A 15,946-nucleotide genomic window follows, 5' to 3' on the forward strand; every position below is an offset into this window, starting at 1 on the left:
ATCTATTGTGCATGAAACCCAGAGTTTACTCCATAGCACTGCAAGGTCCCAAGTAGCCCAAGCTAGCCTCAACAATCGTTATAAAACTGAGGGTGGCCTTGAGTTCCTGATTCTTCTGCCTGCAGTGTTTCCAAATGCTGGAATTCTAGATATGAGTCTCCATGTCTGGCTCACAGTTTCTCTGTGTGCATCTGTATGTAATATATGCATGTGTGTGCTTGCATGTATGCGGGTGCTGTGTCGTGTGTGTGTGTGTGTGTGTGTGTGTGTGTGTGTGTGTGTGTGTGTGTTGTGTGTAGCTCAGAGGCTGATGCCAGTGTCTTCCTGTAGTACTCTCTCTACCTTGAGTCTTTGAGACAGAGACTCTCAGTGAACCTAGACCTTAGTGATTCTGCTTGTGGCTGGCCACCCAGCCTTGGGGACCTGCAAAGAGCTTGCCTAGCATGTATGAAGCCCTGGATCCAATCCCCCAGCACTACATGAACCAAGCTTGATGGCATTCCACCAGCTGAGCTACATCTCCAACTCTCAAACTATCTCTCAGTGTTGATCCGTGGTGCAGTTGTGAACCCACCTACAATCTATCGATTCTGTTGATTGACTAAGCTGGGAGCTTAGTCCTCATTCTCAGCACCTAGAACTTTGCTTAAAAAGCAAAACTGGCCTGGTATGACGCTGTGCATCAGTAATCACAGTGTCCCACGAGGCTGAGGCAGGAGGATCATTCAAGGCCATTATATCAGTTACTTTTCTACTGTTTAGATAGACACCATGACCAAGGTAACTAATATTAGAAAGAGTTTATTTGGGCTTATGATTCCAGAAGGACAAGAGTCCATCACGGTGGGGAAGTGGCAGGCAAGGTGGCTGGAGCAGCAAGACGGAAGCTCTCATCATGAAGCACGTGCACAGAGCAGAGTGCAAACTGGGGGTGCCTCGGGTCTTTCTCAACAGCCCCTCCATACACTTCCTCCACAGAGCCGCACCTCCTAAACCTCCCAAACTGTACTGCCACCTGGGATCCAAGTGTTCAAATGCCCAAGACTATGGGGGACATCTCATTCAAACCACCATAGCCATCCTGGGCTACATAATGAGTTCAAGGCCAACCTGGGCTACATATATGAGTCTCTCTCAAAAAACCAACCACACAAACAAAGGACTGAGGAAGTAGCTCCTGGTAAAGTGCTTGCTCTCTAAGCACAAGACCCTGAGCGTGCTAAGAGCACCCAGGTGAAAAAGCTGGGTGTCTGTAACTACAGAGCTTGGCGGGGGCGGGGGGGGGGGAGGGGGCGGGCAACGGGGCGGGGGGTGGGGGCAGAGGGCAGGGAAAGGATTCCCAGGACTCAGAGGGCAGCCAGCCTAATCAGCCAGTGAACCATAGGTTCAGTGAGATGGACAAAGACTGAGGGAGACCCCTGATGTCAACCTCTGGCCTTTACACACACACACACACACACACACACACACACACACACACACACACACACAGTTCCAGACCAGCCTGAGTTTCAAAAAGAGTAAAACTGTTTCCCACTCAAAAAGAAAAAAAAAGGCAGAGTATAAGGACAGACACCTTTTCATCCCAGCACTCAGGAAGCAGAGGAAGGTAGATCTCTATGAGTTCAAGACCAGCCTGGTCTATATGTCAAGCTAGCCATGGCTACATAGTGAGACTTTTTTTTTTTTTTTTTTTAACGAGGGCATGGTGGTCTTGGCCTCATGCTGTGGTGTTTGGGCTTCCCAGACCCTGCTGCCTGAGCAGACTGCTGCTTCTATACTGGTTTCTGACATTTCTACAAAGTGTCTACAAAGGTTTCTAGGTGATGGCTTGTAGATGCGGAGTTGAGCAGACTTGAGTCTAATACTCAGGAGGCTGAGGCAAGAGGATGGCCAATCTGGGCTACAAAAAAAAGACTCTGATCTAAAAAAAGAAAAAAAAAAAAAAAGTAAAGTCACCTGCTTCCAAACCTGACAAGCTGAGTCCTGTCTCATGTAGAAGGAGAGAACAGACTCCCACAAGTCCTCTGATACACACACACACACACACACACACACATACACACACACATACACAGACACATACACACACATACACACACATACACACACACATACACACATACACACACACATACACACACACATACACATACACACACACATACACACACACATACACACACACATACACACACATACACACACACACATACACACACATACACACACACATACACACACACATACACACACACATACACACACACATACACACACATACACACACATACACACACACATACACACATACACACACACATACACACACACATACACACACATACACACACACATACACACACACACATACACACACACATACACAACACACACACACACACACACATGACTTAGGGTTTCTATTGCTGTGATAAAACACCGTGACCAAAAGCAACATGGGAAGGAAAGGGTTTATTTCCCCTTACAGCTTGTAGTCCATCATCCAAGGAAGTCAGGGCAGGAGCTCAAAGCAGGAACCTGGAGGCAGGGACGGAATGAAGCAGAGGCCATGGAGGAGTGATGCTTATTGCCTTGTTCCTCATGGCTTGCTCATCCTGCTTTCTTATAGCCACCATGGCCACCAGCTCAATCAAGAAACTATCCCATCCGCTTGCCCACAAGCCAATCTGCTAGAGGCATTTTCTCAGCTGAGGTTCTTCCCTCCTATATGATTCTAGGTTGTGTAAAGTTGACATAAAACTAGCCAGTACCACATCCAATAACAATAAATCAAAATTAAAAAAAAATTGAGGGCTGGAGAGATGGCTCAGCAGTTAAGAGCACTGGCTGAGCAGAGGACCTGGGTTCAATTCCCAGTACCCACACGGCAGCTCACAACTGTCTGTAACTCCAGTTCCAGAGGACCCAATACCTATGGCAAAAACAGTAATGTGCATAAAATAAAAATAAATAAAAAGAAAAAATTTGAGGTAGAGTCTCCCTATGTAGCCCATGAAGACTTGAGTTTGGTTGTCAGCACACATGTAAAAAGCTGAGCTCCACAGGCTGGAGACGCGCTTGCAGAGGATTCGAACAAAGCTCTTAGCTCCCATGTCAAAAGGCTCACACCACCTGTAACTCCAGCTCCAGAGGGATCTAACTTGTCTGCCCTTTGCCAGCACATGTGCATACACAGATACATTTAATCAAAAATAAAATCTTGCCAGGTGGTGGGGGTGCATGTCTTTAATCCCAGCACTCGGGAGGCAGAGGCAGGCAGATCTCTGAGTTTGAGGCCAGCCTGGGCTACAGGGTGAGTTCCAGGTCAGCCAGGGCAACACAGAGAAACCTTGTCTGTGGGGAAAAATCGAAAATAAAAAAAACAGCAACAAAAAAAGAGATGTGGTTATGTGTTGTGGACTATTTAACTATGCAAAGATGTGTTACATTTGTTTCTGCTGCCTTTGTTGAATTATGAAAAGATGTGTTGTGGGTTCACCTTGCTTGCCTAAGGCACCTGATTGGTCTAATAAAAAGCTGAATGGCCAATAGTTCAGCATAAGAGGGATAGGTGGAGCTGACCAGCAGAGAGGATAAATAGGAGGAGAATCGAGGCTCAAGTAGAACAAGAGAGGAGAGAATGAGGGAGGAAGGGAGGGAGACACCTGGGGCCAGCTAACAGACACAGTGTAGGACACACAGAAAGAAAGGTAAAAAGGCCCGAGGCAGAACGCAGATAAAGAGAAACAGATTCAAATAAGAGCTAAAATAAGGCTGAGCGTTTATAACTAAGAACAAGTCTCCATGTCATGATTTGGGAGCTGGTTGGTGGCCTAAAAGGAAGCCTGGTACAGTTAGGTGTCAAGCTGACAAGGGGCGGACTTGTATTGGCTCATCTTGATTGCCAGTTTGACTGTGTCTTAAACGAAATAGCTGGGGACACTGTGAGGGGTTTTCTTGATTGGCTCACATTAGCTGGATTAAAGGCATGCAACCTGTAAACATTTGTCAACAGCCTGCAGAACAACAAAAAAGGAACAATGAAACAATGTTACTAATAGTTACATATAAATGATATTATTGTATTCTCTCTCTCTCTCTCTCTCTCTCTCTCTCTCTCTCTCTCTCTCTCTCTCTCTCTCTTTTTTTCAAGACAGGGTTTCTCTGTGTCCTGGCTGTCCTGGAACTTGCTTTGCAAACCAGACTGGCCTCAAACTTACAGAGATCCACCTGCCTCTGCTTCCCAAGTGCTGGAATTAAAGGCGTGCACCACCACTGCCTGGCTTGTATTTTCTAAAATAAAGTTCTTGAGAAGAAAAAAATATTGACATTTTGAAAAATTTTAAATTATATTTATCTTTCTGTGTGTATACATGTGTGGGCCAAGGCATGTGTGTGGAGGTCAGAGGACTACTTTCAGGAGTTGGTTCTGTCCTTCCACCATGTGGGGCCTGCGGATTGAACCTAGGTCATCTTAGTGAACTTAGAGGCAAACACCTTTACCTGCTCAGTCATCTCATGGGCCCCCAAATTGAAGCCTTAATACCATGTCAGAGACTAAGACCCGTTCACTCAAAGCAGTGGTTCCCAACCTTCCTAACACTGCGACCCTTTAATACAGCTCTTTGTGTTGTGGTGACCCCCAACCATAAAATTATTTAATTGCTACTTCATGACTGTCATTTTGCTATTGTTATGAATTGTGATGTAAATGTCTGTGTTTTCCGATGGTCTTAGGTGACCCCTGTGAGAGGTTGCTCCACCCCGACAGGGTGAGAACTGCTGACTTAGGGAAGATCCTCGGCCGAGAGAAGGCAGGTGGAGAGAGGGCCGGAGTCAGTCTGCACACGATCGTGCTATGGTGTGCAGCAGAGCAAGTGGATGAAACTAGATTAGTCCCATCTATCCTTAAAAAGATCGTGTTCCCAGGCAGAAAGAGCGGCCGTAATTAGATCGCATCCTGCTCTCCCACAAACTAGATGCTATTGAGCCCCAAATTAACTTAATTTGTTTATATTCATGCCTTTAGGTGAGGAGGCACAGCGCCCACTCCTTCAGGGAATGGGGAGGGGGGACCTTGGTCACATTTATTTGTTTCTACTTTTGCACAGTTGGGGTGAAGATCCTAACTTCAGATCTTAGTAGGAAGATGGGCTTGGTGAGGTTTGGTGGGGCATGGTGAAGTTTGGTGGGGCTTGGTGGTGCATTCCTGTCACCCCAGAGGCAATCGGAGTTTGAGGTCATCCTTGGCTACGTAGCAAATTCAAGGCCAGCCTGTGCTATTTGAGGCTGTCTCTAAAAACACGCACACATTATGAGAGCTCACATATCAATGACATTTAGTTTAAGGAGTCATTTAGAGAGAGGTCCCAAAGGCCTATCGGAAGAACAGGATAAATAAATGAAGGGCTGAGGGGCCAGCTCAGCATCAGCGGAGGTCATGGGACAGCTTGTGCATGTTGGCTCTCTCCTTCTACAGCGTGGCCCCCAGGGTTCAAACTTGAATGGAAGCCATCTTTCGGGGTCCCACCTTGGTTTTTGAAGCCCGGTCTTTCACTGACCTGGACCTCACTCACTGAGCTAGCCTGGTGGCCGGCAAGCCCCAGGGATCCTCTCGTCTGCTTCCCCGATACTGGGATGATGGTAGGTGCTCCTGTGTCTGGCTCGCACTCAGTCCTCGTTCGTTCGTTCGTTCGTTCGTTCGTTCGTTCGTTCGTTCGTTCGTTCGTTCGTTCGTTCGTTCGTTCGTTCGTTCGTTCTGTGGGAAGCACTTTACCAAGCCAGCTGTCTCCCAAACCTCTTTTGTTTGTTTTCCAGTGGGCTCTCATAGCTTTGGCTGGCCTCGAACTGTTACCTCAGTTGGTTAGATGACCAGCTGACAATGTTCCTGTCATGGGACTGAGTACGCAGGTTTGGAATATACATTTTAGACCTATTTTGCTTAAGGAGAAAGAAATGCAAACTAGTTAAGAGTCATGGGAGACCCTGGTCTAGGGCTGAAAGTCATGTTCAAGTTTGCTAAAAATGTAGGGAAGGGCTGGGTGATGGTGACACCCCAACACTAAGGAGGCAGAGGCAGGCAGATTTCTGTGAGTTTGAGGTCAGCCTGGTCTACAGAGTGAGTTCCAGGACAGCCAGGCCCACACAGAGAAACCCTGTCTTAAAAAACCAAAACCACCACCAACAAAAGGTAGGGAAGGGGCTGAGGATGTGACTCAATCGGCAGGGAGCTTGCCTAGCATGCAGAGCCCGGCGGTGGGCACGACGCCAGACCTGGTCATGTATCTTTGTATTCCCCACACTCAGGAGATGGAGGCAGGAAGATTAACAGTTTAAAGTCACCCTCAGCTACATACTGAGTTATAGGCCAGTCTGGGCTATATGAGATCTTGTCTCAAAGACAAGAAGGAAGGGGAGATACTTCAGTCAGATTGCTTGCTCTGCAAGCCCGAGGATGTGAGCTGGATTCCAGGCACCTTCGGGAAACACTGGTGTGGCAGCCCACATCTGGAATCCCTGTGGAGGCAGGGTAGAGATAAGGGACTTGAGGGCTTGCTGGCCAGCCCATCGAGGTGAATCACTAAGTTTCAGGTTCAGTGAGAGATTGTCTGAGAATTGAGGTGGGGTGTGGTTGGAAAAGACAGCCAGTGAATGTCTGACTATATCTTCCAGATGCGTGTGTACATATTGCAGCAGCGTACAGAGACACATGCCCAACAAAGATGTTCACTAGCTTCCAGGGAGGACAGTCTTCTCTCTGAAGCAGGGTATGGCAGGACACTGTTAGGATTCTCGAACTAGAGACAGCCCTGCTGGCTCCTGGGTAGTGAGCAGAGGGACCGATTCCCCAGTAGCCTCCAGGAGGCACAGATGTGGCTCAGGGCTTGGGATAATCAGGCACCCAGGCAGTAGAAAACAAGGTGGAATAATCCAAGCTTCCTGGGTCAGGAACAGCTGGAAAAGGAGAAAACACCTGTGAGCTGAGGCTCGGGACGGGTGGCATGGGGGGTGGGGAGAGACTGGGAAAGGAGGGAAGTGCACAGAGGTGGGGCTGGGGAGAGAGGAGAGAGGAAGGAGGTAAGGTGGAGGAGACAGAAAGACAGGCAAGGAGGGAGGAAGAAGATGCAGGGGGCTGGGAGGGGAGAGAGAGCCACGAGAGAGAAAGAGGGAGGCCTGTGGGGAGGGGAGCTAGAGAGGGAGAGAAAGAAACTGAGGGAGAGAAAGAGAGAGATCAATCTCTGTTTTACTCAATAGCTTATCCCTCTCCCCCCTTTTTTTCTTGAGACAGTCTCTCTGGCATGGGCTCCCCAGTCCATCAAGGCTGACTGGCCTGTAAGCCCCAGGGATCTTCTGTCTTTGCCTCTCCAGGGCTGGGATCACTCAGACTCACCCTCACACCTTGTCCTTGAGGCTGGAGAGATGCTTACAGTTAACAGCACTTGTTGTGGGGCTGGAGAGGTGGCTCAGTGGTCAGAGCACTGGCTGCTCTTCCAGGGGACCCGAATTCAGCTCCTAGCACCCACATGGTAGCACACAAGTGTCTGTAACTCCTGTTCTAGGGGATCTGACACCCTTACACAGGCAAAATACTAATGCACATTAAACAAATTATATATATAAAAAGAGCACTTGTTGCTCTTCCAGAGGACCTGAGTTCAGTTCCCAGCACCCACATGGTAGCTCACAAGCATCTGTTCCAGATCCAGCACCTTCTGATGCACATATAAACACGCATGCAAAACAATATTCATATATAGATAAATATCTACGCCCCCCCACAAAACTCTGTTTCTCATGCTTGTACAACTAACACCTTACCAATGGAGTTACCCTCCCAGCCCTCATCAAAGACTCTTAAATGGATTTCCTCTGACCTAGGGTCTCGCTCTCAGTGACAACTGCTTAGAAATGGAGACAGAGTTTGACTGTTGCTCATACATTGCTCCTATTCTTAGACATTTCACTACAACTATTCAAAACTCTGGGCTGCACAGGGTCATAGAAACCACCAGGGAAAGGCCAGGTGGGTTGTGGTACAGGCCTGTAATCCCAGCACTCAGGAGGCTGAGGCCGGAGGACTACAGGTTCAAGGCCAGCTTGGGCTACAGATGAGCCCTTGTCTCCAAAGAGGGTGGCCAAGGGCTGTGAGTAGCGGGTCTACCACATAGAGCCACCAAAAGAATCTGTCCAGGAAACGAATTAGGTTCGTGTCATACGTGAGTTTGGTAAACACACCCGGCCTTTTCAAGAACATTTTATTTCCTCTCTAGAATGCGTTACCATAGAGATGGTTTTGCTTGCTGGGGAAAGCACAGCATTTACTTTTTTACCTGCCTGCCACTCTGGGGGCGCGCGCGCGGGGTGGGGTGGGGGGTGTGTTCCATCGGAAGGCAGGGAGTCGCAGACCCGACTGCTGACTTTTCTGGGTTAGTTCAATTGCATGCAGGTCCCTAACCGCAAAGCCGCCACCTCTCCAGTTAACATCCCTCTTCTGGTTTCGCTGGTTCGTATGCCTCACTTCCTGCTCGTCTAGCCACCTTGTCAACCGAGTACACCAGTTGCACAGAGCACACCCGACATTCCGTCACCGCGGGAAGTCTTCTCTTGGAACTTGTAGGATCTAAACGCTATTTCCTCAAAAATCATACCGCGTGCCCATGGGCGCAGGCGCGCAAGGTGCTTGGGGTTTCACGCAACCCTCTGGCGTCCATCAGGAGCCTTGAAAAGTCCGACACTGGAAAAATAATTCGATTCCCCGAGTCGTTGCACAAGCAAATCAGTTCGTTCCGCGCGTGTGTGGGTGGGTGGGTGGGGGGATGTGGGGGGAATGTAGGGGGGCGCGGAATGTCTGTTTCAAGGATCCCCACCGGCTGCAGAAGCCTTGCAGCTCCTTAAAACCCTCGCGTGCTCGCTCAGGACGAGCACGGCCGGCGTAGCGCCGTGCTCCTCGGGCGCGCGCACGCACGCAAGCGCGGGGCCGCGCAGGGCCGGGCCGGCACGGCAGCGGGCGCGCGCGCAGCTCGGGAGGCGGCGGCGGAAGCAGCGAGGGCGGCGGGCGTCCGGCTGCGAGCGCGGCGGCTCCGTGCTGGGCCGGCCAGGGGCGGCTCCGGGCGGCGGCGCAGCCGAGCGCTCGGTCCTGCGGCTCCAGCCCGCGGCCCCCGTCCCGACGCCTGCGCCGCTCACTCGGCGTCCCGGCTCGGACCCCGGCGCCCAGCCCGTGGCCGTAACCTTGAGGAGGCGGCGGCGGGGCCGGGCCGGGCCGGGCTGGGGGGCGGCGGCACTGGATCCGAGGCCGGCCGGCCGCTGGCGGGAGATGTCGAACCCCGGGACGCGTAGGAACGGCTCCAGCATCAAGATCCGTCTGACAGGTAGGCACGACAGGGCCGCGGCCCTCGCGCCCCCAGGCAGTCCCAGGGACCCCGCGCACTCCACCCCGCCCCCCCTGCACCGGCCGTTGTCCCGGGACCGCCGCACCCCCCACGGCGTGCGCCCCTCGCTCGCTCTCCCGGCCCCGCCCCCCGGCTGCTCTGCAGGCGCCGCCCCCGCCGCCCAGTCCCCTCCCTCTGCATCAGGCCCCGCCCCTGCTGCGGCAGCCCCGCCCTCTCTGCATCCAGCCCCGCCCCCCGATTCCTCTGACCCTCCCCCTTCCCTAGCCAGGCTCAGCCCTCGACTGTTCTGCGGGCTCCCACCCCCTCCCCCGCACAGGCTCCACCCCCTTTACTTTGTAGCCTTGGCGCCCCGCCCTCTGGCTCCTCCCTCTGCATGTTTCCCCGCCCCCTCCGGCTTGCTCTGCAGGCCTAGGAAGCCTGGCTTTGGCTTTTTCTGCTGTTCATCTTGCTGTCAGGGGCCACTCACCTCCCCCCCCCCCCACCTCACTGATCCTCTAGGTCCCGCCTCTGGCTCCTCCCTCTTCATCAGGCCCCTCCCCCTCACTCCGCCCAGTCCGTTGCATGTGGGCCCCGCCCCCTGCTGCCTGCCTCTGCCCCTGTCCTCACCCCTCTGCATCAGGCCCCGCCCCCTAGGTCCCCTAGCTCTCCTTTCTGCCCTACACCTATCCTCGTGCATAGAGGTCCCGTCCCTCGGGGTCCCCCACCCGAGACCCCGCCCCCGGCACCCTCTGCCCCCCACCTGCCCCCCTCCCTGCTCTTCTCCAGGCCTTGTGCCTACCTCCCTCAGCCCCACACCTACGTTCAACTCCATGTAGGTCCCGCCCCCTCGCTGCACCTCCTTTTGCTCTTTCCACCCTCACCTCACATTTTCATCATCCATCTTTTCCCTCACCGTCCTCCTACCTGCCGCCCCCCCCCAGTCCCTCACTACCCTCCCACCTGTCTGCTCTTTTCCCCTGTAGCTTCTCATTACTTCGCCTCCCTTCTTCCCTCCCCACTCTCTGCCCTGACTTGTCCTTTGCCTTCTCACTTCTCCCTCCTCGTACCCTCAGAATCACGCCCTTCTGGCCGGCTTCACCCCCTCCCCATCTCCATCTTCTTTCTCGCTTCCTTCTCCCCTCTTGGCCCCGCCCCCTCCGCTGCCCCCAAGCCCCGCCCCTCATCTCTGCCTGATCCCGCCCTCGCTTATCTTTCAGTCCCGCCCCCTCGCTTCTGTCTTACAGCCTCCACCCTTCAGTCGCAAATTCCTCAAGCCTGTCTGGGACCAAACGTCTGTCTCCCAGCCTTGTTCTCACTTCCCCCACCTCCTCAGTGGTCCAGACCTCTCCAGTCTAGTCCACTTCCGTTCTCCCTGAGGCCTGGCCACTTAGTACTCCAGAGTCCGAGTCTTCGGTTCCTACCTCCTCTGCAATGCCTTCACCACCATCCCCCTCAATGCCACATCCTTGAGTCCCTGTTGTGGCGGGATCCACCCCTCCACCCCGCTGTCCCCCACCCCGCTCCAGCTGTGCCTCCTTGTGCACTCTGAGTCTTCAGAGGAATGTTGGGGTTCCCAGGTGCACCTTCAAGGGTGAGCGCCAAGCTTGCTGTGGGTCTGACAGCAACAGGATAGTTGTATACAGGGAGAGGCGAGCTCGCCGTCGTAGCTGACCCTGGTCCAGAGTCTGGACCACTGACTGCCCTTGGCCTCCTCGTCCCTTCTCCCTCTCCTTTCCCCGCAGACAGTAGCAGTTTGAATCCATCCCTAAGGCTGGATGGCAGGGCTGGCATAGGGCCTGCTTTGGGGCTTTCCAGCTCAGAAGAGGAAATACAGCGTTAAGTCTGAGGCCTTACAGGGATTTCCCTGGATTTTTCTGTTCTCAGGCAGTGTGGTCGGACTGAGCCTTTGGGTAAGGTCTGTGACCATGGTGGTGTCCTCCCCCAACGGTGGAAATTCTTGGAAAGTTTGTAGCTGTTGAGTGTTCTGCTTAAGAAAAGATGGATATTTTTCTCTGGAGGTGTCAGGTCAGATAATGTTTTGAAGTAGAACCCAGACCCTGGGTCTTGTTGGACATCGTTGCCCCTGAACAAGCAGCAGGTGACTGGAGGGCACTCTCACGGTGGATGCCGTCTACGTCCCTGTGTTGGCCGTTACTTTTAGAAAGTTGTCTTTGCCAGTCATCCTTGTGAACGTTTGCTCATGGCACTGGGCTCGGTTTTAGTGATAATCCACGCTGGTTTTGGTCGTCTGTTAAAGTGACTGGCTTGGGGAGTTTTAGTAGAAATGAGATCAGTGGCTTAGAGATCCTAATGACCGTGGTTGTGTCAGGTGTCTGTTAACAGTTCCTAGACAGCTGGTCAAGGGAGGCTTCCTGGGCTGGTCTTAGCATTGAAGACTCGGGAAGACTTGGGAAGTTCTTAGGTGGCCTTTGATGGGGATGGACCAGGGGACGGGTATTATTAATCAATGGTCTGAGAGCCGCGGTGAGTGTGCTCCTGGGATGGAGGGTTGGTGGCGATGTGGGATGACAGTTGTGTGAAAAGCTCAGATCCAGCCATTTATTGATGATGAGGTAGGCTTTGCCTTCATCTCTCTGCTGTCACAGGAAGTGAGAATGGTTGGGTAGCAATCTCTCTAAAGTTAAATCCTGTGACGGAGTTTCAGCACTTACTTAGTATTTATATTGGGGGGAAAATGACTTTTTAAAATGAGAGCTCTTGGGACCGGGGAGACGGCTCAGTCAGGAAAGGGCTTGTCCAGCAAGCATGGGGACTTAAGCTGGATCCCAGCACCCACCTAGAAATCGAATGTGGCCCCAGGTCCTGGTGAGACACCCTGTCCCAAAAAACAAGTCGGAGGCTCCTGAGGAATGGCGCCCGAGGTTGACCTCTGGCCTGCATGCACACGTGTGTGGGTGTACCTGCACACCCAAGCCCGAACACATAGAATAAAAAGGAGGGCTGTGTCACCTTGCAGTGAACACCACACAGCATCGAACAGTGCAGACACTGGAGTGGCTAACGAGCCTTGAGAACTTTGGGCTCTGCAGTTGGCTTTGGGGAACAGAGCCTGTCAGATTAGGGCACTTGAATCAGTCAGACTAGCAGTTCATGACGTGCAGCCAATTAATTACCGGTCAGGGTCTCCATTCCCTCTTTTTGATGAGACTTCAGCCCTGTTTATTATAAACATCTTTGATCTCCTACACGATCCATCAGTGTGGTTACCCATGTACTTCACATGGCTCTTGGCCTGTGTGCAGGCTTTCTGTTCTCAGCCCTGAGATGCAGAGGTTTGTGTTGAAGGGTAGCACTTCTGTTTGATGTGTGTCAAGACTTAATTTGGTGCATTGATCACATTTGTGCTTTCTTTTTTTTCCCCTGGGACCCCCCCCCCCCTTAAATTGTTGGGTAATACATCAGAATGCTTTGGAAAGCTGCTCTTTAAAGTAGAAAAGAATTTCAAGTTTCTGTGTTAAAGTTAATATAATTTTAGTGAGTATCTTTGTGTTATTTAGTAGTAACTGTTTCATGAGGTTTAGGGGCATCAATATGTGCAAAATCTAGTAGTCTTATTACTGAGCACTATCTTGTAGACATCTTAGAGTTCTCTAGAGAATGCAACCCTTTTGGAAATTTGGATTTCTAAATCAGTGGGAGTTGTAAGACTTGTGTTCCTGTGAGGTCCACAAAGAACCCTAGTACTTGCTCAGGACACTTGGGTCCACACATGAATCCTAAGTGCTTGCTTAGGATACTTGGGTCCGCAAATGAACCCCGGTACTTCAGACAAATGGAGACTGGACTCCGAGGTTTCATGCTGCTCTTTAAAGACTGTGCTTTGTCTCAGCCTTTTTGTGCCTGTTTTTATCCCTTTAAAACTGTTTTTCCTTTTTAGATTTAGTAATTTCATGTGTTCAAGGGTTTTGCTTGCATGTGTGGATGTGCACCATAGCGTGCCTGGAGCCCTGGAAGGTCAGAAGTGGGTATCGAGTCCTCTGGGCCTGGAGTTAACAGTTGCCAGCCGCAATGGGGGTGGTAGGAATTGAACTTGGAGCCTCTGCCCTTAACCACTGAACTACTACCTTTCCAATCCGGCTTTTATACCCTGAACTCACCTGGACCTCCTTGTATTTTCTTGCCTTTTAGAGCCAGGACTGTGTCCCATGAAGAGAAATTATAACTGCAATTAGAGGGAGGAAATTGGTCTGGCTTGCTGTGTCTGGACACGTGAGACCATTTTTCACGTTGACATAGGTGTGCGGCAAGGCCCCGCCAGCGTCTCTCCATTCGAATGGTGCAAGTTGGAGTGAAGTAGCTGTAGTCACAGTCGCTAGTGCTTACGGTTTGGCGGCCTGATTGATACGGTGGATCTTAAAAAGACGAAGGGAGCCGTCAGGAGTGCTGACTGTCAGTTTGCTCCAGCAGAGAGAGAGTCCAAGACCAGGAGTAACATGGTAAAATTATTTTGACCACTGTAAAATGATGAGTGATGTCTGCTAGCTTGAGAGACCATGTGATAGCTTATAGCCGCCATCTCCTCACTTCAAGTACACTTTCCTTAGGGTCCTCCTCAACTTTCGGAAGGTAAACTTTAGGTACAGGAAAAGTTGTGTACACAGGATATACTTTCATATACTTTATTCCTATCTGTATTTTCCTTCTTTCTTCCTTCCTTCCTTCCTTTTTTTTTTTTTTTTTTTGGTTTTTTGAGACAGGGTTTCTCTGTGTTGCAGCCCTGTCTGTCCTGGATCTCACTCTGTAGACCAGGCTGGCCTCAGACCCACAGGGATCAGCCTGCCTCTGCCTCCTGAGTGCTGGGATTCAAGGTGTGAGCCACTACTGCCTGGCTCCTATCTGTATTTTAAAGTAATTGTGAATTCACATCAAAATAGATTTTTTGCCCTTAGGTGGGTGAGTTCATGTGTGTGTGTGCATATGTATGTGTGGAGGTCAGAGGTCTGGTATTTCCTTCAGTCAGTCTCCACTTTATTTTTTGAGACTGGGCCTCTCACTGAACCTGGAGCTTCTGATTCCTCTGGACTTACTGGCCAGCCAAGGATGTCTCTGTTCCCCGATCCCCTCCTGGGGCCCAACACTGGGATAGCGGGGGCCCTAAGATAGAATTTTTAAATTATTGTGTGGGTGTGTGCGTGCGTTCATGTGTGCGTGCGTGCGTGCGTGCGTGCGTGTGTTGGGGAAGAGGAGTCAGACAGACAGACAAACAGACATATCAGTGCTCCCTGTTTTGCAGCCATCATTGGCATTTTCCTTCTCTTGCATGATTTTCACCGTCTGAGCTCAGTGAAGCCACAGAAGCTGTTACTTGTCAGTCTTTTCTCAAGGACTGAAAAGGAAAGGACACTATGACCACTGTACTGTTTCAGCATTAGCACAAGGGTCAGTTAACTAGGCTGACTTGTGCAACGCACTTGGGACACTGGTTAAAAATTAAAATGGCCATATTATGGCTCAGCCTACACCCCAGCAAAATAAATCTGTCCTCACAATGCTCTCGGTTTTCTGGCTGAGAAAACCTAGCTTTCAGGATTCTTTCATGGGTCAAATTCTTCGTAATTTCAAAACAGTGTTGAAAGTTAAATTCTTTGAAACAAATGTAGAATTAAAAAAAAAATCTGTTTTCTCCACGAAGCCGTTTACACACTGGCTGGTTAGAGGTTTTGTGGGTGAACTTTATTTAGAGAAGGCCACAGTGTGCACTTGCTTGTAGCCCAGCGCGCTCTCTCCTTCACTGGAGTCCCTAAGGTCACTCTAGTCAAAGGGGAGCCTGAAGGAAGTACCCCAAAAGACAAACAACACAGCCCCTTAGATCGGGTGTCTTGTTTCTCAAATGTTAGAATTACTGTTGCGTCTCCAGACCAGACCTAATTCATTTAGATATTTAAACAAAGTGAAATATTTCTACGTTTCCGGGTTAACAGCGGTGGGGTGGGTGGGGACCCTTTATTGTTTTAAAATAAGGCTTAAGTGTGGACTGTTGGGGCTACAGCCCATCTGCAGTTCTAGCTGCAGGCACCCCCATTGCTGCTGAAAGGAATTCTAATTGGCTGAGGAATGTCCGCATCAAGTGTCGCCAAGCAGGAACCCAGGCTGCTGGCTGGTGTAGTTCAGATGTCTTAAGCTCCCGTTCTTGGATTCTGTCTTTAGGGGCGAATGGAACCCAGGGCCGCTTTGGTCAGAGCTGGCAGCCCGTGCTCTCTGCGGACAGTCCCTGGAGGCACTGGTACCTCTGGTGCTGTAGTCTCTGGCTCCAGTTTCAGTCCCTTTTCCCAGAAGTACCTAGGTGCAGAAGGGAGGCGTGTAGAATCAGCATCTTCTCAGGACCGCGGTCTCATATCTGGAACGGAGATGTCTCCCCTTTCACACCACTCAAAGCCCGGCCATAGTGGGTTAAATATTTCAGTGAATAGTTATGATTTATTTATGTTATTAAAGTAGTGTGATGTAAACACTGGGCGTAGGTGGCTGTTATATCATTGCTCCCCCTCTCCCTTTCTTTCCTCCCTCTCTTCTGTCTCACGGAGGCCAGTATGGTAGAGCAATATCCTTCAGGC

The 15,946-nt window shown here is 50.9% G+C and overlaps 1 protein-coding gene across 3 annotated transcripts in view; it reads left to right on the forward strand.

The window, feature by feature from the left end:
* Positions 1-8,856: 8,856 nt before the first annotated feature.
* Smurf1 (SMAD specific E3 ubiquitin protein ligase 1) overlaps positions 8,857-15,946 on the forward strand; it is a 95,344-nt gene continuing 88,254 nt past the window's right edge. For all 3 annotated transcript variants that reach the window (XM_076560718.1, XM_076560714.1, XM_076560715.1), the window contains exon 1: positions 8,857-9,371. In XM_076560718.1, coding sequence (XP_076416833.1) covers positions 9,317-9,371 — 55 coding nt within the window. In that variant the 5' untranslated portion in view covers positions 8,857-9,316. The remainder of the gene's footprint in view (positions 9,372-15,946) is intronic.

This window comes from Peromyscus maniculatus, chromosome 23 (genome assembly GCF_049852395.1).
Source record: "Peromyscus maniculatus bairdii isolate BWxNUB_F1_BW_parent chromosome 23, HU_Pman_BW_mat_3.1, whole genome shotgun sequence".
NCBI classification, from domain to species: domain Eukaryota; kingdom Metazoa; phylum Chordata; class Mammalia; order Rodentia; family Cricetidae; genus Peromyscus; species Peromyscus maniculatus.